This window comes from Erpetoichthys calabaricus, chromosome 15 (assembly GCF_900747795.2).
Source record: "Erpetoichthys calabaricus chromosome 15, fErpCal1.3, whole genome shotgun sequence".
Classification (NCBI taxonomy): Eukaryota; Metazoa; Chordata; class Cladistia; order Polypteriformes; family Polypteridae; genus Erpetoichthys; species Erpetoichthys calabaricus.
This window is the reverse complement of record NC_041408.2, coordinates 74,680,445-74,706,118: the sequence shown is the minus strand read 5'-3', so window position 1 is coordinate 74,706,118 and position 25,674 is coordinate 74,680,445. Positions and strand designations below refer to the sequence as shown.

The 25,674-nt window shown below is 39.6% G+C and overlaps 1 protein-coding gene across 1 annotated transcript in view; it reads left to right on the top strand.

Moving 5' to 3' along the window:
- rin2a (Ras and Rab interactor 2a) overlaps positions 1-25,674 on the top strand; it is a 220,293-nt gene that overhangs the window by 91,705 nt on the left and 102,914 nt on the right. Inside the window, exon 3 of the mRNA XM_051919613.1 lies at positions 2,660-2,757. Within this exon, the coding sequence (XP_051775573.1) occupies positions 2,701-2,757 (57 nt within the window). The 5' untranslated portion in view covers positions 2,660-2,700. The remainder of the gene's footprint in view (positions 1-2,659; positions 2,758-25,674) is intronic.

The window sequence follows — 25,674 nt, the reverse complement described above, 5'->3', positions numbered from 1 at the left end:
GAGCATCAGTTATGGCACTATGGCCATGTGGCATGAGTCCCTGAGGGTGATCTGGCTCTCGGGATCCTCACTGTTGAGGACCTGAGTGGCTGGACCAGGCCAAGGGGATACCCACGTAACACCTGGCTGCAGCAGATAGAGGGTCATTTCCAGAGGGTGCAACTGGACCATGTGTCTGCCTGGGGGGTTGTCACCCGGGATCCTGAGCTGTTTCGTCATGTGGTGGGTGTGGCAACATGCTGTACCAGTGCACGCTCCCGTACCTGAACTGACCTGAGTAATGTAAGCGTATTTCACATCTAAGTTTATAGTTGGGTTTAGTAAAATTATAGGTTTATTCATATATTCATTACATTAATCATCATGCTCAGACAGATATATACATTCACTGATCATTCACTAGGTCAGCTCCATGTTGTTTGTTCAGGAGCCTCTTGAACCCGAAACCGTTGATAGTCATGAACTGAAATGAACCAGGCAAATGGGGACACACTCATCCAGCAAGTGGTAGGTGCAAAAAGTGTCAAGTGCTTTTATTAAAAACAATCAAAAATCAAACAGTGTCATATTAAAGTGCACTGTATCAAATTGATTGTCAGTAAACAGGTAATCCATAAAATTGTTGAATATGTGGATGTTAAAATATTCAAATAAATAATCCATAAAATGAGGTAAAAAAACAGAGACGGTCCTTTTCTTTTTAAAGCACAAGCCCCAAAACTTTCCTCTAAGACCTGGTGTTTCCTCCACTTATCGTGTCCTGAAGTGCTACATGCCAAGGCTCTGGAGCTGTCCAGGCACCCCCTGGTGGTGGCCACAGACCCCTGCAAGGTTGAGCTTCTAAGCTCCAGTGTCATGGCCCTGATGTAAACCGGGGGGCTTCCCTCTTGTGTTCCAGGGGGAGGTAATGCTGGTGATATGTCCACTCCCCCGGTTTTCTCCTCAAAAGAGTGTCCTGGCCAGGCAAGATCCCCAGCCGTCTATCACAATATATATATGTGTGTGTGTGTGTGTAAAAATATACTTAAAAAGAAATGTGTTAAAATAACAATAAAACCACTAGTAATACAATCGATAATATAATTTCAGTGAGGAGTAGCTGCACAAAAGCAACAGCAGTATGCGTGAGTCTATTTCCCAGCACTGACCAAAAAATGTTTAAACTGCCTTAATTTGCTTATTTCTGCTCAATGTACTCGTGGCCATTGGATAGAAACTGTTTCTTAATCTATTGGTTCATACTTTCAAAGATCTGTAATGCCAACCAGAAGGCAACACTTCAAACAGGTGGTGACCAGGGTGTGAAGGATCTTTAATGATGTTTGTGGCTCTGGTGAGATAACGGGAGCGGGCAATGTCTTCCAGGGAGGGCAGGCAACAGCCTGTGATTTTGTTGTGTTGTGTTTATGACTCACTGGAGAGCCTTTTTGTCTTTTTTAGTGCATCTGGGGTACCATATTGTTATGCAGTATGCCAGGATACTGTCGATGGTTGAACAATAAAAAGCCACCAATAGTTTTTGCTCTTAAGAGTTTTATTCCTGAGCACTCTCAGAAAATGCAGTCTCTGTTTCTGTGTGGTGTTCTCAGACCAGGAAAGGTTCTCTGAAATGTTGGTTGCCAAGAATTTGAAGGTCTGCACTCTTTCCACATGGTCTCCATTGATGTAGAGAGGAACTGATTCTGTGCTGTGCTTTCTGAAGTCCAGAATAAGTTCCTTGGATATTGTGGTGTATTGTGGTAACATTATGTCAGTCTCTGGACTGTGTTTCTGTAGGCCAACTCAACTCCTTCTAATATGAGCCCTATTACAGTGGTGTCATCTGTAAATTTAATGATAGTATTTGTGGAATGGATTGGGGTGCAGTCATAGACCAGGCTCATAACTGTATGATTACCCATCATTGGTGGACTTGTAGGTGTGGCCCTGTGATGGACTGGTACTCTTATTTGCTTAGCTTCAGATACTTCTGTGATGAGTTCCAGCAGCTCCAGGACTGAACTGGATTAACCAGCTTTGCTAAAGGATGGATGGACAGATTATTGTTTGGCCTGTTAATTTAATGTTAACTTTGGCTGTATTAGATCTTTTGAAATGTAATTCCATGTTTGATACTTCATTTAAAGTTTATTTTATTTTTATTATTACAAGTAAGTTTAGAAAAAATTCTGGATAAAGTGGGTTTCAGAATGATTTTTATGTTATGCCACCTGCTGGACTGAGAACCTTGTTTGTTTAAGTTTGGTTTCTTTGGATAATTTAATATTCCTTCTGTGCATTTGCCAAGATAAGGGAAGTTAGAAGGTTAAAAGGTCAGCAGTTTAAGGCAATCCTGTAATTGCTTGCAGCAGTCCAATGCCAGCAAGATTGCATGCTAGAATGGGAAAATAATATTGCGTAAGAATACTCAGTCAAGCTGAAAAAATGGGATTGAATATGCATGTGAAGAGAAACAAAACAAGAGTTGTCACATGGTCATGACTATAACGGTACATCTGAAATGCAGACAACCAAAACACACACTTTTCTTTGAAACCTGGGGGCTGGTTGGTGGAAGGAAGAAAATATTGTCAGAGCAGATGATGTGAGTGATGTTGTGGTTCTCAGTGGAATTTCCTACAGCCCGGACTAACTATTGAATTCCTTTACTTGCAGAAAGAAGTCTGAGGGCTGAGCAGCCTTTCCTGTCTCAGACAGAGGATGTCTACAGAACTGGTCAAGCCCTGTCAGCTGGACAGGACAGGAAGCTTCTTCAAGGTACTGTGAGCACATCTCTCTGCCTCTGTTTATATATCTGTGTTCTTAAAAGACTATTTTTCTCTCTCACTCTCTCTCTCTGTCTCTCTTACTTCCTAATGAACAAATCTTGTCAGAAAATAGGTCAATAGTACGCCAGCTGCTGGAAAACTACAACACTGGATATTGCCAAAAAGTGTAGTAATACTGTTTACCAGGGTTTTTCTTGAAAAGGAGCTGCATACTTTGGCATATTCAGACATTGATTCTTATTTATTCAAAGGCATTTCATTTTTGCATAATTTGGCAAGATTTGTTATAAAATAAACTTTTTAAGCTTTTCTACCCTTTGTCTCCCAAGGGATAATTAGCCAGATGTTATACTAATGTCAACAAATCAGGAGGTGTATTTCTTTCGTTTTCTTCACTTTATGACACTGCCTAAAGAAGCTATTAAAGAATTCATCTGAATGTCTTGACAGGCTCAGTCTTGTCTCTTGACAACTGGAACATGTGTATCTGCAGTTAGCATATGTGATAGGTGAGAGTGATTATACAGACTCTGCCAACATTTTGGCAAAGCTACTTTCAAAGACATTTAGTTTGTGACTGTGTATCTGTACCCAGTTGTGCACGCATGAGATGGCTGCCAGGAGGCTGAAGGAATATATATACAATTGCATCAAGCAGAATAATACATTTCAAGGTATTTTTGTTTTTGACAGTTATTTAAATGTAACACTATTAAATGTTTAAAATTGCATTAGCAAAAGTTTTTCAAAGTGTTCTGCTTATTTACTGAAGTAGTACTTTTTCATTGTGTGCAGTAAAGAACTTTGATTTATTTTATTTGCAGCACTTTTCTTGGTATCTTATTGGTTTTTAGTTTTTTTTGCATTTATGTTTTTATTCTTATCATATAATAGATTTTATGGTTTCCTATTTTTTTTGTTTTGCCAATGTTCTATCACTACAGTCTGATGGATTTTTATTTTCAGATTAAGTTTTTTGTTTCGGAAGACATCATTCAGTGTTTTATTTTTCCTTTATGTTGTGTTGCATAAATATTAGAATTTGAATGAAGTACAATACTGTAGTTTCAATTATATAATAAACTATGAAATATGAGAACCTCCAGTACTACACCGCTTTACTATCTGTCATGTCACTGTGTCGATCGCCGTACTTTCATGTTACAGAGTTGTTCGTCAGGCTGATCTTTTGCAGTATGTGCTGCACTATCCTTTCATCTCATTACTTCTCATTTGCCATCAGTGAAATGTCTCATCCGCTTGGCATGGTGTTGAGCTGAGGGCACAGCTCTTGTTCTTTTTTGTGGCATGAGTTTTTGTGAATGACTGTCTTCAACGATTGGAGTGTTAGCCTGTGAATGATCCGCATGGCCTGTACAGTGTGGTTCATGGAGTTGTTCATGGCCATGGCACTGTGCAAGCAAATGTCTTGGGTAAGCCCGCACATCAGCTTTTTTACCTGTCACCCGTGGCTTCTGACTGCATCATTGCTGTGCTTTTCCTATCTGCAATTACATGAGCCTCGAGCTACGACTTACTGTCAGAAACACCTAAGGCACAGTTACATCGGCAAGGTAGCCAAGACCTCCTATTTTTTGTCACATCATAAGTTCTCAAGACCAAGATCAAGGTTCGAGGCCCATTGGTTCATGAGTTTTTGTGTGACAGATGGACAATCCTTAGCATTTTTTTATATGTAGATACCCTGACTAAGAGCATAGCTGGTATTTAATATCTGGACATGCACAGTGCAGTCCAATGGGAGAAATAGTTTGCTTTTTTATTTATTGATTTAGAAAATTCCGTTGCATTGCTGTTCCTGCTCTATTACTTGGAAGAGATGGTAAAGATATATATATATATATATATATATATATATATATATATATATATATATATATATATATACTGTATATATATATATATATATATATATATTGTGATGGATGGCCGGCAGCTCATCCCGGCCGACACACCCAGGACCCTAGATGGCGTCTTCCCTGCAGCCTAGAGGTGCCCCGGATTCATGCAGGGCATCATTGAACATGGAGTTTGGCTTCACAACCCTGCTGAGTACCGTGGGTGCCACCATATGATGGTGCAGGGAGAAGCAGGGATTTTCGTTGCCCATATAGCCCGGAATACAGAAGTACTTCCGGGCTGAGGAAAAACTTGAATTCTCCAGCTGACCCGGAAATGCTAGTAAGTCACGTGGGAGGAAGAATACAAGTACTTCCAGGTCAAGAACTATATAAAGTACGTGATGAGAACCCAGCAAGGGAGGTGGAGTTGGGAGGGAGTGTGACGGAGCTGCTGGGAGGAGAGGAGGAGAATTATTGTGTTTAATAGTGTGTATTTATTATAGTGATTACTTGTTTATGGTGGTGGAGGTGCTTTGGGGCACTTTGAAGAAGAAAATAAAAGTACTTCTGGGGGCTTTTAAACCAGTGTCTGCATCTGTCGGTTGGGTTTCATGGGGCAACAGCACCCTCAAGCGTCCACTTATTGACAATATATATACATACATACATAGGGATGGGCAAAAGTAGGTTTACAGTTGTTCATATGGCACAAGACATACAGGTTATGATGATTACAATAGCTATATTAACTCAATAACTTTATGAGGAAGAAGACAAATAATACAGATAAATAATATAATAATTAATCAATAAATTATAATACAAGAATAAACTCTGTGTTTTGCATATTAACAACTGTAAACCTACTTTTGCCCTCCCCCGTGTATGCATTAAACATAGACAAAATACATACTGAGATATTCTCATATTGTGGTAATTTCTTCATTGTTGTGCTTCTGGCAATTATTAATTCAGTTATTAAAATTAATTTGTTAAAATTGAGACTGAAGTGAAGATGATTTGCTACCGTGGAAGAAATTCAGCAAAAAACACAGGAGGCACAAGACATGGTAACAAATTATGAATACAGGAGCTTTTTCTGGGAATGGGAGAAGCACTGGGACAAGTGCATTGATTTTTCAAGTAAAGTATTTTGAAGGCGACTAAAAGTGAACTGCTGTACGTTTTATAATAAAGGTTTTTTTAAACAATTATAGAGGTTTTGAGTTCCCCCAACCCCCCATACCTTCACTTAAACTAGCACAGGGCCAATCCAGATTCCCCAGTTAATATAACCTGCACATTTTTGGTGATGCGGGAAGAGAACTCCTAGTGTCAAGCAAAAACCCATATGAACGTGGGGAGAACAACCAAACTCTACTCTGACAAGGACTGGGCAGGGTTTTAAACACAGAATATTGGATCCACGAGTCAGCAGAGCTGAATGTTTCTTGACTGTATCACACATCCCACCCTCCCACTTTACATACGAATTTAAGATCTTTGCGAGTTCAACTAGTGCTGGCAGCACTGTAAATAAATACACATGGCACTCAGGATATAGCGGGTTGGACAATGACTGACTGACTCACCAGTCCATCACAAGGTATGTTCTCAAGCACACTCACATGTGTAGCAATGCATATCAAATGTATTAAATGAATCTTAATTTTTGTATGTAGCCTTGAGTGAAGGGACCTGCTAAGTAATAATAATGACATTTTAAAAGCTTATTAAAATATTGCTATATATTGGAAAAGCATGTTTTTTTAATATTTGTTTTTAATATTTTAATAAAATACAGATATTTCATTGCACACTGACGTGGAACGAGGATTTCACTGAATATAGCGAATATAGCAAGTTTTTTAAAACTAAAGGCTCTTTAACTTTTACATTTAGTTATTAAGCTGGTGCTGGATTATTTTAGCTAAAATCTCCTTAACTGTTTGACTTGAGTCTCTTATGGCAGTGCAAATTTTCTACAGATCCATATTACTAACCGAGAATGGTAAACCGGATGGCATGGACGCAGGTACACGGCGATGGGACCATGAGACGTACTGCACAGGCGCATACAGCTCAACTAACGGAAATAGCAAATAAAACAACCGCCATATTGTGAGTGGCACTACTGCGGGGTGAAGTTAGGAATAATGTGCTGCTTGGGATTGTACAAACCGCTGAACGCTTTACACCAAATTCAAACAGAATACAGCTCAACGATACACACACGAGCCCACCTGGATAAGATCAATGAACGCAGGCGCTTACAACAAGCGTCAGAAACTGCGGAAGCAAAGCAGGCACGGGTTAAGACACTACGGGGTCCGCAAAGGTCCACAAAGATAGTACGGAATACATAAGAGCACACCGATCAACCTACAACGCGCGTCTGAAATGCCGCAAACCAGGCAGGCACGGCTCCAAAAAGAAAGAGCTCGACTGACCGAGATACAAAGTGAAACGGGAAACACTATGGAGTCCGCAGTGGTCCACAATGCACCGCATAATAGTATGGACGGAGCTCCGTATTAACAGTGGGGGGCCCTAGAGTGACACAGGCGAACGCTCCGTATTAAACGTACGTCATCCTCACACGTCCAAACTATACAGCATAGGTGAATCACATTACAGTGATGCATTATTGACAGTGCAACCACAGACATCGCTCCGTATTAACAGTAAGTGCAATTATTCATATTACTAACGGTACACAACGGAGAACTACTGGAGTCACGATCACGTCTCCAAAACTATACAGCTCCACAATACACGTGGGTGCCTACAACGCGCGTCTGAAACCGCGGAAGCATAACTGTCTCGGCTCCAAAACCATACAGCTCCACTAATGGAGCTGCAGAAACGAGCCCGCATAGACACATACAATGAACATGAATGCCTACAACGCGCGTCTCACACCGCAGAAGCAGGACGGCTGCACAGCGGGCACAGGTTCAAAACGCCGGGGGTAGGCAAGCGAAGCGAGCAGGGGGCGGAGCCCCCTTGTGATGTAATAACTGTTTTCTGTAACTTTATCCTTGGCCTTGTTTTGTCACAGTCTCTTATTTACATTTTAATGACTCATTACTTTATTATTTAAATACAATCATTATTATACAGTTGGTTAATAGATAATGTTGTGGTTGATAGTCGAGATATTCATGGTCTTGTCAGCGTTTGGAATTGGAGCTTTTTTGTACCACTTTTATAAATATTTAATAAAAGCAGAAACTGCAGTTTTATGCAGTTTAATGTTCAGCTATGGCTACATAATTACTAATAACATATTTGCAAAGATAGCAGAGTGTCAATGTTCATTGTGAATTTTAAGAATAGATATTATGATACAGTGCAAGGAAATGCAAAAAGACCCGCCAAATACTCTACTCCATTTTCTCTTAAAGTGTATTTGTATCTCAGTTATCTCATTTAGTGGAAGTTGGAAACAGTATATCACATGTGTAATACATATTCATATTTACAACTATATATATTGTAACCTGTAGGAGGTGTCCGTGACCTCTCAAACCCTTCACCACACCAACTCCCACACAGGTATGAGTTCAAATAATTATGTATTTTCATAAATACCTCTACAGGTGATGTACATATGCCACACAAGCACAATTCTTCTTATTTTCTTTTGTCTTTTTTTATCTTTTACTCACCTTTCGCTCCTCCAGGCAAGCTCCATCCACATCCACCTGACTCTGGTGAAGTCGAGTGGCTTCTTTTATGCTAGACCTGGGAGCACTTCTGGTATGACCTTACTTACAGGTTGGAGGTACTTCCAGGTCAGGCAGAGGTTCCTTGCAGTGGGGACAATTTGTCCCTGCAGCTCCCCCTGGTGGCAACCATGGTACACTGCAGGGATGCACTTCTGGACTACAATTCCCAGTTTGTCCTGCAGGTACCATAATCCAGGAGGACTGCCACATATTGTGTTGGTGGAGGAAATAGTCCATGCAATTGGTCTCCAACTGTACTTCCATTAAACCGGTGTACCAACTGGAATACCAGCCCTTTCCTGGTGACCATCACAATGTACAGTACAAGGGGATACCCAAAAATAACTGGAATTGAAAAAAAAAAGTTGTTTTAATAATTTTTACTTACTGAAATTTCAGTCTGCTTCAAAGTACTCTCCTTGTGAATGAATGCACTTGTCCCAACGGTTTCCCCACTGGTGGAAACATTTTTGGAATTGCTGAAGAGGAACGTTGTCCAGTGCCTGCAGCGATTTTTCTTTGACGTCCTCCATTGTACAAAAACGCTTTCCTTTGAGTTGTTTTATCATATGCAGGATCAAGAAAAAGTTGCACAGAGCAAGATCAGGCGAGTTGGAAGGGTGGCAACAACTCCAAGACACACAAGTCAATTCAGAAATTTTTTCAATAGTCTGATGACAATCTCTGTAAAACTGCATTGCGAACTTTTTCGAGATTTTTGTCATTCCTAATTGTGGAAGGTCGGCCAGATCTTGGTTGCTCTTCAAGTGACATTTCTCTTCATTTGAAATACGAAAACCACTCGTAGACCTGTGTTTTACTTAAAGCTTCCTCTTTAAAAGCAGTTTCAAGCATCACTACAGTTTCAGCAGCTGTTTTCCCTAAGAGACAGACTCGCTGCTCTTTACGATCACCCATCACAAAAATCGCAGAACACGTTTAATAAGCACCAATAAAAACCAACACGAAATGGCGTACGAACAATACAGAGCAACGCCACTTGGCAGACTGCCACAGAATACTGTAACCTAGCGGCGAAATTTGCAACTATGTCTAGATTGCATGCCAGGTACAGATTCCGGTTATTTTTGGGTACCCCCTCATGTATATATATTGCTTAATGCAATTCAGAGTTCAGCAGAATTGGCACTGGGCACAAGGAGGTAAACAACAGAGAACAAGGTGTTAGTCCATCACAAGGCCCAAAGTATTGTTATTTATTTGCATTTATTATTTGATGTTAATTTGTTAATTTATATTCTGTAGACCTTATAACATATATATTGTCACCTGTTGATACCATCTGTGTGGCACAACACATGGTGTAGTGGGTGTCACGATGCTTGTGTGTGTTATAGCAATGACATCACCTTTATAAATTGTAAATGACATCATGGCAGCTGTTTAGGCAGCTGCTTCCAAACACATCTCTTGAACTAGCTGTATTCAAACAAGAGCAACTTTGAAAATGTAGATTGTGTTTTCCTGATATTTGAGTTTGGAGTATAAATATAGCCTTGATTTTATTTTGTGTATTAGGCTTTAGTACTGTAACATTTATATATGGCCTTTTTCTCAGCTGGAAAGTAAAGTATACCTGACACCTGGAAATAACAACAAATACTTTAGAGTGGTATTAAAATTAGTAATTGTGGGACCATAAACCACAAGTAGGCTTCTGTCTTTATACATTTTTGTGTTTCCATTGAGTATAAAACATTGGAATGACACTTTCTAGGGTAGGGTTACTATTAAATTTTTTTTGCCCCTGTACTCAAATGTTCACATTTTTTAATAATTTTTTGTAGTTCAATGGGATGCATAGCTGCTCAGTGATTACAACTATTGTTTTACAGCGTTAAAATTCAAATGGATTAAAATCACAATCTGATAACTGTCTGGGGTTTTTGTGTTCTCCTGGTGTTTGTATGACTTTACCTCCAGGCACTAGATTTACTTCCCAGAATTTAGACATTCTTGTTAGGGTAATTAACTATACTAAACTGACCCGCTATAATTGAAAAGCTGCTAGTTAAACTGAGGCATCTATTAACCCTTAGCTGGATTAAACAGATTTGAAAATGGATGATGGCTGCTGCAAATTTCACAAACTTTGTGTTAGAAGGTACATTGTGCTTTTTCTATATATTAATTGTCATGGACCTTTTTACAATATGATTACTAAGTACCAGAAGTCTCATTTATTAAAACTTGCGTGGATTTGAGTGTGAAAGTGTATGTGCACCTAAAAAAAGCATATTTGTAATTACCCTAAGTTCTTGTCTATAAGCCGGACTCATGTATAAGCCGGAGACCAAAAATCATACGAATTTTTAAAATAAAATCGTATCATAGATAAGCCGGACTCATGGATAAGCCGAACGTACTATAACCTATAACTAATAGAAGGGAGGGAGGTCAGTGGTCTCACTCGCGCCCATTTAATTTCTTTAAGGGGGGAGAGAGTGTGAGATATTGGCGTCTCTCTCACTCCCCGCATGGCGCGGTTGGAGCGGCCGGATCGCGTTCTTTCTGCTCTGGGCGTCGCCGAGTCAACACGAGCGCGTAGTGGTCATTTAAGTTGTGATTTTATATGTAAGCATATTTAAATATATATCGCGGATTTCTGCGGACAATGGGTCTTTTAATTTCTGGTACATGCTTCCTCAGTTGGTTTGCCCAGTTGATTTCATACAAGGGACGCTATTGGCAGATGGCTGAGAAGCTACCCGGCTTACTTTTCTGTCTCTCTTGCGCTGACTATCTGTGATCCTGACGTATGGGGATTGAGCAGGGGGGCTGTTTGCACACCTAGACGATACGGACAATCGTCTAAAAATGCTGAAAGATTATCTTCACGTTGCTATCTTTTGTAAAGCTGATTCCTGAAAAGACATGCTGCACAGTGCTTCGCATACTTAAAAGCTCGAAGGGCACGTATTGATTTTTGACTGAAAAACAAACTCTCCCTCTCTCTCTCTTTGTCTGCTCCTGACGGAGGGGGTGTGAGCTGCCGCCTTCAACAGCTTTGTGCCGCGGTGCTTCGCATACTTAAAAGCCAAACAGACATATTGATTTGTTTGCTTCACTCCTTTGAAGAGGAAGATATGTTTGCATTCTTTTAATTGTGAGACTGAACTGTCATCTCTGTCTTGTCATGGAGCACAGTTTAAACTTTTGAAAAAGAGACAAATGTTTGTTTGCAGTGTTTGAATAACGTTCCTGTCTCTCTACAACCTCCTGTGTTTCTGCTCAAATCTGTGACCCAAGCATGACAATATAAAAATAACCATATAAACATATGGTTTCTACTTCGCGGATTTTCTTATTTCGCGGGTGGCTCTGGAACGCAACCCCCGCGATGGATGTATAAGCCGGACTTATGTATAAGCCGATATTCTATTTTTTCATTTTCACAACTTTTTTCCTTAGATAAGCCGCGGCTTATAGACAAGAACTTAGGGTAATTTGTGCTTTATAAATCACAGTTTTCTTGTAAATGTGTGTACGCAAACACACTTCAAACTGCACTTGGTGCCACCCTTAAACAACTACGTATGAACTATGCTGATTAACGTCATACATTTGCAATCATGATCGATCCTGAACATCTAGCCACTGCCGCCTGCATTTGAGGAGTGAGGTGGGTGCGCTTTTCACAGCATTTTAGTGCCTTTCCTCTGTGCAGCTGGGTTAGAGCATCTGAGTGGGTAGCCTCTATCACCTGTCACACATAATGACATGATTGCTGTTAGAGTGAATAGTATGGGTCATTTGAAACACCGTGGGTTCGGCCAACTTACCAACAAGCCAGCCATCATGTACAGCACCATCAGAAAGTTGTCTGCCAACACTGCTTTGCCTCAAAATAAATGAGGGTTGACCTGGGTGGCCCCGATCACTGAGCTACAAAGTTAGTCAGTCTCATCCTGGCATCACAGATGAGTTTTGTATGAATGGAATGTAACTGCTTATTTTTAACAAAAAGCAGCTTCATTCTCACTAGATGTCCTTATTGCAATGTGAGTGCAGTCATTTTCCCTGATTATGTCAAAAAAACAGATTATGCTACAAATTGCTTTTTTATGTTGGCCTGTACACCCCCACCATACAGAAACTGAATGCAAAATCTCGTCAGTCAGCTTATGGCTTCCATCTCAATAGACATGATGCAGCTGAAGCTTGGCTGAGATATTCTTAACTTGTTTGCCAGGTCCCTTTAGTAGGTGCCTGTTGCCAGAAAGACATCTGTTGCTAAAACCTGGATATGAACAGGCCTAGAGCCCAATTTTGGGCAGTCTGTCATTCTAAAGTTCCTAGTCATTGGCTCCTAGAAGCCTAAATCATCTCATATGTCTGTTATCATCATTGACAAAAAAATCATGCCAGTCTGTAAAAGCTCACTCCCTTCATATTTGACCATTTGCATAGCCTTCAAGCGGCACCAAACAAGCAATGCTGTGTCAAACCATTAGGCTATGAATAGGATGCAGGGCATGATATCTAGAGCTTTCTCTAAGCAGGGAGTAAATCTCACATGCATTTTTAGGTAATGCGATTATTGACAATGAGTGATTGCTTTAGTTTCTAATCAGATTTAAACTGAGGAAAACCCAAGTCAGTTCTGTAGTGCAAATGTACAGTATAAGCCGTCTTGAAAGGTAAATAAAATAGAGACTGTTCATCATATTCATCATTGTTGAGGTTTAATATACAGTATTTCTCACGTTAATACACATAATGGCCTAATGATATGATTTATTATGAAAGTGAGCCATGATATAGCTGGTTGACTGCATTTTCCTATTTTATTGAGAGTGTCATTATTTCCCGCTGTCTTTAAAATGTTCTGTGCAGATAGGTCAGAGTTACCGTAAATATATGCAAGTTCTCCTATTGGGAGTTTTCTTTTATTAATCACAACTTTAGTGTTGATAAGCTGTGTAGACACATTTCAAGCCCCTTTTTGTGCGTACCCAAGTTTTTTAAGTGAGGCTGAAACTCCAGATAGAAGTGTTGAAAGGCTAACCTCTGGTGAGGTATTTACAATGCATTAATTCAGCAACTAAATGCACTTTTTCCAGTTCAGGGTCACAGAGCCTAAGACAATTTTAGTAGCAGTTTGAGTAAGTTAGAAACTGCCATAAATAAGTTTTCAACATCATTATTGACACACAACCAAATACTCATGTAACAGAGCATTGTGGTGATACCAATCAAACTAGTAGCACATTTGTGAACTGTAGGAGGAAGCACATATGAAGAAGATGTAAATTACTTTAGGACCTTAGACCCCTGATTTCTTACGGAAACGTATCATTAAATGTTACCATGCCCCTTTTCCAGCACCTGCCAGAAGTTTCTCACATCTAAGTCGACGAATGAGCTCTCAAACTTTAAGGGAGAAATAGCTTTTCCAAACGTGTTTCTCCAGTAACTGATGCAGAGGGGGTACAGAAGATTACTTGTATTGAGTATTGAGTGCTGAACTGAATCAGAAGAGATAATCGTCACTGCACTGAATGAATGAGTCTTCCCAAAATACTATTGTTCAATGAAGTCTGAAACAAATTTTCATTTTTTCTTTGAATCACTCACTGTTTGAAGAGATGAATTTCTTTTGATTTAGGATTATAACTGAATAATGACACACTGATTTATTGAACTGCTTTTTTTCTTGGACACCAAAATACCCACATGAGCAACTTTCCAAACGGAATGCAGACCAGCCAGGTATCGAGCTAGGCTCAGCAGCTTCCCTTGAGATGTGGGTAATGTTTAGTCACACACTGTCAAGAAAATACTTCATCACTATAGTCTTCACAGTTTTAGCAGGTGTTTTAATGTTTTCAAAGGTAGGTGTTACTGGGTGTGAGCAAGTTACTGCCAGTGTTTTCTTCCCCTGTTTGTTTGTTTTAGCTATCACAGCAGGTGAGCTAGTGAGTAGTGCAAAGTCTGGAATAATACATAAATTAAAAACATTTTCAGTTAAATGTTTTATGAATGAATCAGGGATTTCTTGTTAGCTGTTTTACAAAAATCAGTAATTTTCCTGACCATGAGTAAATCTCAGCTTTTATCATATACCCAGTTGCACAGTTTTAGTCTTTGATTTTTTTTATTGCTAGAATGTAATATTAATTTGAAATTAACTTGCTCTTGTATTCCGACAGTAAAAAAAATCACAGCCTCAATTGTAGCCTGTCACCTTAATTTATTTATTGCCCCAGTCACCATTCATTTTCATTTCATCTTTGATTTCCAGTGTGCAATCAAGAACTTAGTTGTGGTTTCTAGTGCCAGGTATAATGGCACCTATTAGCAGTTCCATTTTGAGTATTTTGGCCTTTACCTACAGTTATTTTAGAATTCTAATATATAAGGCTTTACCTGCTTCCTAACTTCAGTGGCATTTAGTGAGGTTTGTTGACACACTGATATTTATGGGACTACAGTACCTATAAAAAGTATTAACTCTTTTGGAATTGTGCATATTTTATTGCTATACAACACTGAATTACAGTGGATTTAATTTGTTATTCTTGGCACTGATCAACACAAAAAAAACTCTTTAATATGGAAATGAAAACACATCTCTGCAGAGTGGTCTAAAATAATTACAAATATAAAACACAAAATAATTGATCACATAAGTGTTCACCCTCTTCAAGTCGGTATTTAGTAGATGCTCTCTTGGGAGCTACGACAGCCTTGAGTTGGTGTGCACAGGTCTCTTTTTATCAGTCTTGCATATGTGGACATTTCTTTTGTACATATTTCTTTAAAAAACTGCTCAAGCTCTGTCAGTTTGCAATAGGGTCGTGAGTGAACACTCTTCTTCCAGTCCAGCCACAAATTCTCTATTGGATTGAAATATGGACTGTGACTCAGCCACTCCAAGACATTTACTTTATTTGTTTTTTAAAAGTCATTGCTGTTTAGCTTTGGATTTATGCTCACAGTCATGTCTTGCTGGAAAACAAATCTTCTCCCATGGTGCAGATTTCTTACAGGCTGTTTTAGGTTTTCCTCTAGGATTTCCCATTATTTTGCTGCATTCATTGCACCCTCAAAAGTCTTCTAGGTCCTGCTGCAGAGAAACATCCCCCACAGCTAGTTCCCTAGTCATTACATTAAAGATTTCAAGGCAAACAAACTTTGATTTATTTTATATTTATTTTAACAAAAATAGTTGTCAAGCATGTAGATGCAAGTTCCCAAATGAACTGTTTCAAGGTGACTGATCGTCCAGTGTTATGCCCTTCTGGCAAGAAGAGGCGAGTCCAGGTGGATGCATACTGGAAGTGACATCAGAGATATTACAGCTGTCAATCATCAGGTCTACAGAAGGAGGAAGAGAAAAGGCATTAGGACACAGCATCAATCCCTGGACTGGTGGGAAATTACAATCACCAGAACCCTTAAGCTGTCTCATATACACACAGATAAATAAATAAAATTATATATATTTTATTATATATATAGTAGACCCCCGCAAAGTCGCGGTTCAGAGTTTGCGGCCTCAGTCATTCACGGATTTTTCCTTAGAACCTATCTAATAATTATTAGCGAAAATCACAAATATCCTCCACAATTTTTATGGCTTTTTTCGTGGCAATACTGTACTGTAGAGAGAACAGGAAGCAACTGTAGAGGAAATGCGGCTTGGGATGATGAAAGTAGCCAATAGAATTTGAAACTGCAACTCCCAGCAGTCTCTGCAGTGGCTCTGATTGGTCTTCTGCTGAGGGTGCTGGGGCTGTTGAGGTCAAAGGATGTCAGTGTGGCTTTTAAAAAGTGGGCCGGTGACCAAAAGCAAAGAAAAAGTTTTTGTAATTTGTGTTTCAAGTTCCTGTCCCTCTGCCTGCCTTCTGTTGGGTTACCTGTACTTGTTCGTTTTGTCCTGGATCGTTTTGTGTTTGACGTCTGCATTGTCTGCCGTCTGCCTGTGTACATGAGGACTGTAAGTGGATTCATGGCCATCCTGCAAAGAAAGGAGCGCTCCTGAACCCGTCCATCCATCTTCACCATTTCAGGAACTAGCGGTAGGACTATCTTTACATTCCCATTCAACGTGCGGATGTCTGGACTATCTATTTTCATCATTACATTTCATCCGTTGCTGTTTTTCATGAACGTTTTTCATGATTTACTGTGTGTGTTTTGTTGGTGCTTTGTTGTATTTAATGTGTAATCGCTGTAAGGGGAACAGGGGTGGTATCGTTGTTTTCATTTACTTCATTTGTTTTCATTACATTCTTTATTTGCTGTTTGATTACCAGATTTGTTTTGTTTTTGTCTCTGTTTGTGAGTGCGTGCGTGCGGGTCGGGACAAGGCTGGGTGCGTCCCTGCAATCTCCACCATAAGAATAAATAAATCGTCGTCTTCTCTTCGGTGTGAATCTTAGCGGCACCGGACAACTACAGCGTTATTCATTTCTCCTTGCTGCTGATTGACTGTGATGCATCTCCAGCTGAGTGTTCTTGTGTTTTCCGTTTTGTTCCTCTTAACCCTTAAACCACCACAACCAGCTATAGTCGTTTCCCAGTGCCATTTGCGAGCACGCAGGAGCTGATCAGTCAGTGCTGTACATTCGTTGAGCAGCCAGCTCATAACCACTGCCAGGCCGTTGTGAGCAGGGGGACTGAACGCACCCCTAGAAAACACGGTGTCTCCTCAAAAAAACCCTCTTAAAAATCGCTGATAGACTACTTTCACATTGTTCACTTACTTGCTGGGCTAACTTGCGGCTGATGTGTTGCGTGATATGTTTCTCGCGCGACGCTACATATACTTAAAAACCTGAACAGCACCTGCCCTTTTTGGCTGATTGCTTTGTTTTTCTCTCCTCCCCCAGACATCCTCTGCTCATGTGGGGGGTACCGCTCCCGTTGTGCTCCCCTATGATGTTTGTCTATTCTTTAATCGAGAACTAACTGCACACTGAGCTCATTTTACTTCTGAAAGAGACACGTTTGTTTGAAGTGTTTGGAAAAAGTTCCTGTCTCTACAATCTCCTGTGTTTCTGTGCAATTCCGTGACCCAAGCATGACACACTGCAGCCTCGTTGTCTCTGGGATTGAGACAGCATTAGTGTTTACCTCTGTGTGCTTGCATACTGCCAGGTCAAGCGCAGTTGGCTCGGTTATTTACTTAATTTCATCCATGGCGTCAGTTGCGTCTTGTACATATTGTTCCAGTAGTTTTTTAAGTAGTTTTTACAGTTCATTAGCCGTGTGTAAAATGATCAGTATTGCATTAATTGTGATGCTCTTTGCATGAAAAAAAATGTGTTTTATTAAAGTTTCACTTTTTCTTTGTGAATTGTGATGTTTACTTAAAGTGCAGCAAAAAAGTATTTGGCATCCAGGGATGCATTAACCCCCAAGTATGTGGCAGTTTAAGAGTTAAAGCCCCAAGATGCCGCCGAAACGCCCTGCACCTTCTAAGGCTTCTGGCAATGAAAACGCGCTTGCATGAAATACAGTACATATAGCGGTAACATCGTTATTTTACATTCTAGCACTGCAGGAGACATAGCAGTACAGTATACAAGTTTACCTTTACATTCTTTTTTTAGGTAATGTATTAAGCTGAGTTTTAAATTAAATTAAAGTGTTTTTGTGGTATATTTAGTGTTTAAACTATAAAAATAGGCATTTTTTTAACCACATCCAAAATTTGCGGTTTTTCACAATTCGCGTGTGCTCTAGGAATGTAACCCCCGCGAATTTTGGGGGTGTACTGAATATACAGTATATATAGTGAACACGAGGGGGCACACAGCTCCCCAAGCTCCTGGCACAACACACAGGCATACGTCCCAGCACAACTCAAGCTTTATTCAGAGTGGGAAATACTTTTTTTTCATTTCTCACCTATGTAGCATAGCACAGTACAATAAGCACTAGACAGCAAACAGTCCTTTCTTATCTTCTCTCTCTATCTCTATTTTTTTTCTTCCACCTCCACTCCTCCATCAAGCTCTGTCCATTTCCTCCTGACTCTGGATCCCAGAGTAGTGGTAGCTAGCTCCTTTTATAGGGCACCTGGAAGTGTTTCCAGGTGTCTGGTGATCATCTTCTGGCAGCACTTCTGGGTGTAACGGCAGTCCTGCTAAGGGGGGCTCAGCCATTCCCCATATGCCCCCCTGGTGGTGGCCTTGGAGCATTGCAGTGTTGAGTTTACATGCTTCAACCCCATGGCACTGACCCCAGGGAGGTTTTACCCCGTGCAAGCTCCTTTCCCCTTTAAGAAGGCATCCCAGCCAGGTAAGAGTCCTGGCTGCCCATCACACCATATACTGTACAGTGCATCCGGAAAGTATTCACAGCGCATCACTTTTTCCACATTTTGTTATGTTACAGCCTTATTCCAAAATGGATTAAATTCATTTTTTTCCTCAGAATTCTACACACAACACCCCATAATGACAACGTGAAAAAAAGTTTACTTGAGGTTTTTGCAAATTTATTAAAAATAAAAAAACTTGAGAAATCACATGTGCATAAGTATTCACAGCCTTTGCTCAATACTTTGTTGATGCACCTTTGGCAGCAATTACACCCTCAAGTCTTGTTGAATATGATGCCACAAGCTTGGCACACCTATCCTTGGCCAGTTTCGCCCACTCCTCTTTGCAGCACCTCTCAAGCTCAAGCTCAAGGTTGGATGGGAAGCGTCGGTGCACAGCCATTTTAAGATCTCTCCAGAGATGTTCAATGGGATTCAAGTCTGGGCTCTGACTGGGCCACTCAAGGACATTCACAGAGTTGTCCTGAAGCCCCTCCTTTGATATCTTGGCTATGTGCTTAGTGTCGTTGTCCTGCTGAAAGATGAACCGTTGCCCCAGTCTGAGGTCAAGAGCACTCTGGAGCAGGTTTTCATCCAGGATGTCTCTGTACATTGCTGCAGTCATCTTTCCCTTTATCCTGACTAGTCTCCCAGTCCCTGCCGCTGAAAAACATCCCCACAGCATGATGCTGCCACCACCATGCTTCACTGTAGGGATAGTATTGGCCTGGTGATGAGAATTTTCTTTCTCATGGTCTGAGAGTCCTTCAGGTGCCTTTTGGCAAACTCCAGGCAGGCTGCCATGTGCCTTTTACTAAGGAGTGGCTTCTTTCTGGCCGCTCTACCATACAGGCCTGATTGGTGGATTGCTGCAGAGATGGTTCTCCTTCTGGAAGGTTCTCCTCTCTCCACAGAGGACCTCTGGAGCTCTGACAGAGTGACCATCGGGTTCTTGGTCACCTCCCTGACTAAGGCCCTTCTCTCCCGATCGTTCAGTTTAGATGGCCGGCCAGCTCTAGGAAGAGTCCTGGTGGTTTCGAACTTCTTCCACTTACGGATGATGGAGGCCACTGTGCTCATTGGGACCTTCAAAGCAGCAGAAATTTTTCTGTAACCTTCCCCAGATTTGTGCCTCGAGACAATCCTGTCTCGGAGGCCTACAGACAATTCCTTTGACTTCATGCTTGGTTTGTGCTCTAACATGAACTGTCAACTGTGGGACCTTATATAGACAGGTGTGTGCCTTTCCAAATCATGTCCAATCAACTGAATTTACCACAGGTGGACTCCAATTAAGCTGCAGAAACATCTCAAGGATGATCAGGGGAAACAGGATGCACCTGAGCTCAATTTTGAGCTTCATGGCAAAGGCTGTGAATACTTATGTACATGTGCTTTCTCAGGTTTTTTATTTTTAATAAATTTGCAAAAATCTCAAGTAAACTTTTTTCACGTTGTCATTATGGGGTGTTGTGTGTAGAATTCTGAGGAAAAAAATGAATTTAATCCATTTTGGAATAAGGCTGTAACATAACAAAATGTGGAAAAAGCGATGCACTGTGAATACTTTCCGGATGCACCGTATATATGATATATGGTATATATATATGTATATATATATATATATATATATATATATATATATATATATATATATATATAGGGAGAGAGAGAGAGAGTGAGGGGGGGGGGGGTTTATCCTACCTGCCCCTACATATTAAATCAGGGTGTTATATCACAGTGAGATTGTAAGAGTCTTAAGAATGTAATGCAGTTTGTTAGGGGAAAATACTGTAACCATGCTATGCAAAGTTAGTAAGCTACAGTTGGAATCGAAGTAGTAAGCCATCATCTTGAAAGTTTTGCATTAATTAATATGACTTTGAATTAAGGAATTAACAAAGTGGAAAAATATTAACAGTAACAGACTGATGGGCAGTGGTATACGAGGAGGAACCCAAAAATTCCTGGACTCGGCCCAGAATCAGCATGGTAGATAGCAGTGTGTAGTAATCAACTATGCCACTAGGTATCATATATCTACAGTCTTATTAATTAGTAGGCCAATTGGCATTGTGCAGAATTGATCAAGATGTGTGTTTCCGAAACCTATTGTACAATCGTGCAGGTGAATTTGGCGATTTTTTTTTTCTGCATTAATGGACCTGTTAATAAAGATTTTCCCCCATGAACAGACTCTTAATCTGTAACATTACACTGAACTGTTGAGGCATCTATGGAAAAGCTTCAGAGAAAAAAAAAAAACACCTGAAGCAGTGGCCAACGAAAATGCATTTTGCACCATGATAGCTCACCTGTCAGTCAAAGTGTTTTTGAATAGAAACAATGTGGTTGTTACTTGACACCTCCCTTACTTGTCAGATCTTGCTCCCCGTGACTTTTTTTTGTTTCTAAAATTAAAATTGAGAAAGAGAAGAAGGCGATTTGTTTACCATGTTAGAAATCAAAAAAAGTATTGCAGGAGACGCTGGACTCCGTAACAAAAGACGAGTACAGGAATGGGAGAAGTGCTGGGACAAGCATACTACACCTTAAGGAGAGTGTGTTGAAGTTGACTAAAACGGAATTGCTGTAAGTAGTATAATAATTATTTTTTAACAGTTTTGTTTTTTTGTTTTATTTTTGTGTGCCGCAATCATAGATAAAAAGGGGTTCTGTTTGTCTACTCATCTTCTTTGTTTTTACCAGCTGTATCAAACAACAACAGGAAAGTTATAGTGGGGCCTTGCCTTCCACTAATAACAATTCTATCAACATCACTGCTTAAAAGTTTAACTTAATGTATAATCTAAACAAACTGGTATTTTATATTGTGTTCCACATTTATATGTAACGTGATTTTTATCTCATTATCTCAATTATTAATTTAAGAGGTCAAATTCCTTGTTTTGTTCTGTTTTTTTTTCATTTATTTCTGTGTTACTTGAATGATGCAAGTAAATTAATAGATTAAAAACTGGTTGGCTTAGTTTTACTGAGAATGAATGTTTGAATGTTATACAAAATGCTAGTCATAGTACTTAAGGATTAGGTGAAAAGAGAAATGCAGTTTGGCTTCCTGCTCACGAAAAGGAAGACAGAATACAGTCTTTGTGAGGAAAATGCAATGATAGCATTAGGGGAAGGAAAAAACATTATACCTGTACTATGTATTATAGAGTTTTAAAAGATGTCTGTAACCAGTAGTGTTACGGATATTGAGAAGGTTAAGTGGGGATGAATGGTTGTTGTTTTTAGCTATGTCAGTGTATGAAGAAGCTTGAAAAGTCATCTGGACTGCAGACAGGTATAATAAACATTTTTAGCTGAAGGCTGGCTTTCATTGCTGAGATGAGGGTTGTCAGATTTATGTCCACATGTTGCATATATTTTTCAGTGTGTATAACAGTTGGAATGTTCTAAATTGATTTTAAAGTTTCAAATGTCTCATCTTGGCTTCACCCTATATTAAAAACACTGCTGGAGTTTTTCAGTTCATAAATTTGGCTTTGTTATCACATTACTTTCTGAAACAGCATATTCATATGTGTGGTTGAATGGATTCTGTTCTCATTGATGTATCGGACGAATTTATGTTTGGTGAGAAAATGCTGCCTTTTCTAACCTTTGTCAAGTTAGAATAGCTGGTCAAAATGACAAGGCACATCACATTCTAAAGCTGAGAGCATACTTTAGATTCGGCGAAATTCTGCAGGTTTGGACTGTCCAACACTCCGCTCCAATTCCTTCAGAGAACCCCAACACAGCAAAAAGCTGTGCAGCTCTGGAACAAGAACTATTGATCATTACGTAGTTCCTAAACTTTGTTCCAACCAACTTCCGTTTTTCATTGGACTCCTAGCCTAATTAAGTGAGTTATTATTTCCCAGTTTCTTTGTTTTGGAGTCAATGTAGATATTACAAACTAAGTTTGGTAGATTTTTATTAAAATGTAATAAGCAGTTATATGGGGAATAGGGTTGGCATGGTGGTGCAGTGGTAGCACTTCTGCCTCTCAGTTAGGAGACCTGGGTTCGCTTCTCGGGTCCTCCCTGCGTGGAGTTTGCATGTTGTCCCCGTGGCTGCGTGGGTTTCCTCCGGGTGCTCCGGTTTCCTTCCAAAGACATGCAGGTTAGGTGCTTTGGCGATCCTGAATTGTCCCTAGTGTGTGTGTGTGTGTGTGTGTGTGTGTGTGTGTGTGCCCTGCCTGGGGTTTGTTCCTGCCTTGCACCGTGATGTCCCTACATTGATGGATTAAAGGCCAGAAGTCCACATGACCGTCATCATCAAATTCTTCCATGAGAACTTTGAATTCAATGAAGACTGATTGAGGTCATTTATGTTAGGTAGAATGCCTAGAGGGCACTGGGTCGTATCGTGGCCTGGAACCCCTGCAAATTTTATTTTTTTCTCCTGCCGTCTGGAGTTTTTTTTTGTTTTCTGTCCTCCCTGGCCATCAGACCTTACTTTTATTCTATGTTAATTAGTGTCCCCTAATTTTAATTGTTTATTTTGTCTTTTTTCTCTTTCTTCATCATGTAAAGCACTTTGAGCTACATTGTTTGTATGAAAATGTACTATAGAAATAAATGTTGTTGTTGTTGTTGCACTCTGTGTTGGCTGGGATTGGCTCCAGCAGACCCCCATGACCCTTTGTTAAGATATAGCGGGTTGGAAAATGGATTGTTGGAAGATTGGTAGAGCCACTATTGCACTAGCTGCTGGCAGCACTTGCAGAATTGTTGCTAAAGTTGTTTAATGTATTACCAAGTTATTAAGATTGTCGACCAATTTACAAACTGCTATTTGGTGGTATGTCCACATGCTTATTTTTGATTTTTCACAGATGGTCTCATGCACTAAGTCTGTGCAGTCTTCATGTGTGTGACAGCACAAAGACTTGTCCCTCAAAGTGTACATTTCTTTTCTTTTGCATGGGTGTCATCCAAAATAAATCCATTCGTGGAGTATGGATCAGCCTTAACCAGCTTCTCCATCGCATCACCTAACCCATAAAGAAGCTCTGCACGTGGAAGAAGGGATGGGGTACATTATTGGATTTTTCCTTTTTTGTTTTTTTAATTTGTTAATGTGAAACTTGTATCTATGTTTGTTTTTTCTGCTGTTATAATCAAAATTTATCAATATTAAGAACAAAACTTGGCTCAACAGCGTCACAACTTGCATAATATCCATCAGTCCATCCCTTTTCTAACTTGCCTTTTAAGTGCTGGGTCCTGGGAAGCCAGCATCTGTCCTGTCAAGATTAGGTGTGTCAGAACCATCCCTGTAAAGGGTGCCAGTCCATTACAGGGCACACTACTCCATTATGAAATTGCATGTTTATCCTCACTTTCCGATGCTATGGTCTTGATTTTTTAAATTTTGCCCTGGGGTATTATATAAACAAATAGGGTCATTTTGTTATGATGGAGGTGTTGACCAGAGAGCGCACAAGGAACTGATGCAGGCTGTTAAACACTGATGACGTGAACTGGAGATGAAGGAGAAATTACTGAAATAGTTAATGTTTTGGAAGGATTACCTTTATTGCATAAACTGTTAACAGTAGATTCATATTAGACATAGTGGCGTAAAGGGTGAAAAAAGTTAAGATGTTTGATGTTTTGGGACCAAAAAAAGAAAGTCAACAAAAAGTTTACTTTTTGATATTTGGAGTACCTTTGCCAAAAAAGCCTCAAAGGACATTTTAAGGACTGCAGCCTGTATGTTTCATAACCTGAACAGCGTAGGAATTGTCAGTTTTTCCCAATAAAATGTGTTACATAAATAGTAATAGGCTAAACTTAGGCGGCAAGCCACGGTCTGTTCTTATTCTTTTAGTTTTTATATGCATTTTCTCTTTTTTCAGCTATATTATAAGGTTACTTTATTTGCTACATGTTATGTTTTTCATGTGATTGTAATTCTCACATTTAACTCACTTTACTTTGTAATATACAGTAGACACTGATTGGGAGAGGCTATTAAATAAATACAGCTACATTTAAGATATAAAATATTCAGCTTCTGCCAAATAGATTTATAAACTTGTATTGATTTTCTTAAAAGTCTTTTAAATATCTTAACAAACAAAAGAGAATAAACTGGTTAGGAGTAGTTTTGTGTGTGTTGGCCAGAGGGAAGAAAAGTGTTTTTGACACTGTGAAGAAAAGGTTTACAATGTTTCTGTGACAAAGATAAAAATGTATTGAGAGGCTGCCAAAACAGCCCAAGTGTTTTGGTTTCTTTCATATTTCCCTTCCAGGTCTGGAGACCATAAAGTGACAGTGGTGCATTGTAATATTTCCCAGTTGAAAGTTTTCTAGATGAAGTAATGTTTATTGACTGGAGAGCTATTCTGCCACAGAGGAAGCCAAATTACTCCAAATTCAGATTGTTAAGTCACAATCAGGGAAACAAACCTTGCAGTTATGTCAGAAATAAAGCAGTTGTACTGGTTGATACTTAATATTCCCCACAGTCATGCTATTATCATTTCTTCTAGTTAAAAAAAAATCTATGGTTATCAGGAGTTGGAGTTGGGTGATGAGTATAGCTGAAGTCAAAAACTAATGAGTATATACTATTGCATGAAAAATTATTTGAATTTGGTCAGATTATATTTTATAGGCTTTTATCAAACTTTGATACTTCTTTAAGCATTGGCTAAACCCTGAAATAGATTAAGTATGGAAAACATTGCATAAAATTAAGAAACTTGATTGGAACAAATGAATTCACCAACTGTGGACTTTTTAGGACAGAGTTTGACACCCCTGACCTACAGGAAATATCTGTTTGCAGATATTGATGCGAAAGTTTGCAAAATCTTTAAGTTCAGTGGGGATATTTTTTGCTACAGGTCTGAGTATTTCAACTTCAAATGATATAAATAACTGGTTCCCCTTTTAACTAACTATAGATTTTGCTGAGTGTCTTTTTTTATTTGTAAAGTTAAGATAAAATTGGTAGATTGGAAGTGGAAGTTTGGTATAGTCCTGAATTTTCTTTAAAAA